Source organism: Solanum dulcamara, chromosome 7 (genome assembly GCF_947179165.1).
Source record: "Solanum dulcamara chromosome 7, daSolDulc1.2, whole genome shotgun sequence".
In the NCBI taxonomy this organism is placed as follows: Eukaryota; Viridiplantae; Streptophyta; class Magnoliopsida; order Solanales; family Solanaceae; genus Solanum; species Solanum dulcamara.
Window position 1 is genome coordinate 62352892 of NC_077243.1, and position 898 is coordinate 62353789.

At 33.7% G+C, this 898-nt stretch overlaps 1 protein-coding gene across 1 annotated transcript; it reads left to right on the plus strand.

Moving 5' to 3' along the window:
* Positions 1-294: 294 nt before the first annotated feature.
* LOC129894782 (protein AGENET DOMAIN (AGD)-CONTAINING P1-like) lies at positions 295-690 on the plus strand. Its single transcript, XM_055970425.1, has one exon. It carries the CDS (start codon positions 295-297, stop codon positions 688-690), a length of 396 nt encoding a protein of 131 aa, XP_055826400.1.
* The last annotated feature ends 208 nt before the right edge of the window (positions 691-898 follow it).

The window sequence follows — 898 nt, forward strand, 5'->3', positions numbered from 1 at the left end:
GGGGATTCAATTGAGCCCCCTTGTCTATAAATAGATTTGATCGGGTTATAAATATGTGTATTAAAAAACATAAGTGACTAAACTTTCTTGTTCTATTTAACAATTATATGACTACTCTACAACTTATTTCTCATTCAATTGAATCAGTCTCAAGTACAGTTACAGTGGCTTCAAAAAAAGAAAAATCAAAACATTAAGAGGAATTCCACAAATTAAGAATTGGTATGATCCCAAAGTCTATAAAATCAATAGCATTCAAGAAACAACAGACAACAAAAATATTCCAAAAGGGTGATGAAGTTGAAGTGGCAAGTTAAAAGCAATGCAACTATTGTCACTTTCTTTGGCGCTTATCATTATGGAGTCAAGTACAAGACATTTTTTACTAATGATGAAACCTCTCCACTAGAGGAGATTGTAACTATTTTCGAGGTCTGCCCTGTTCCACCTGATCATCAAACTGAAACAGTGCTAGTAGAAAATGACTTCTATCTATACAATATGGTTGATTTGTTCGCGAATGATGGTTGGTGGCTCGGGCTTATCAGTGGTAAAATTGGACAAAAGTACTATGTCTATTTTCCTACTATTGAGGATAATATTGAATATCCTAGTGATGTGTTGAGATTTCATCAAGAATGGTCTAATGGTGAGTGGATAAATTTTCCCAGGACAAAAGAAGATTTTTGAATTGTATTGATTTACGTTTCAAGGAAGTTTTTATGTACTGTAGTATAGTATGAATCACTTAATCATTCTCGTTAACTTATATTGAGAAAGAAATGCTATGAGATTTTAATATATTGTGTCAAGGAAAACCAATATGGCAACTTTACATGTTTGAACAAAACTTCCTGGTTGAATTCCGTGAGTTGGAGAGCGCCCGGTGTCATGACCC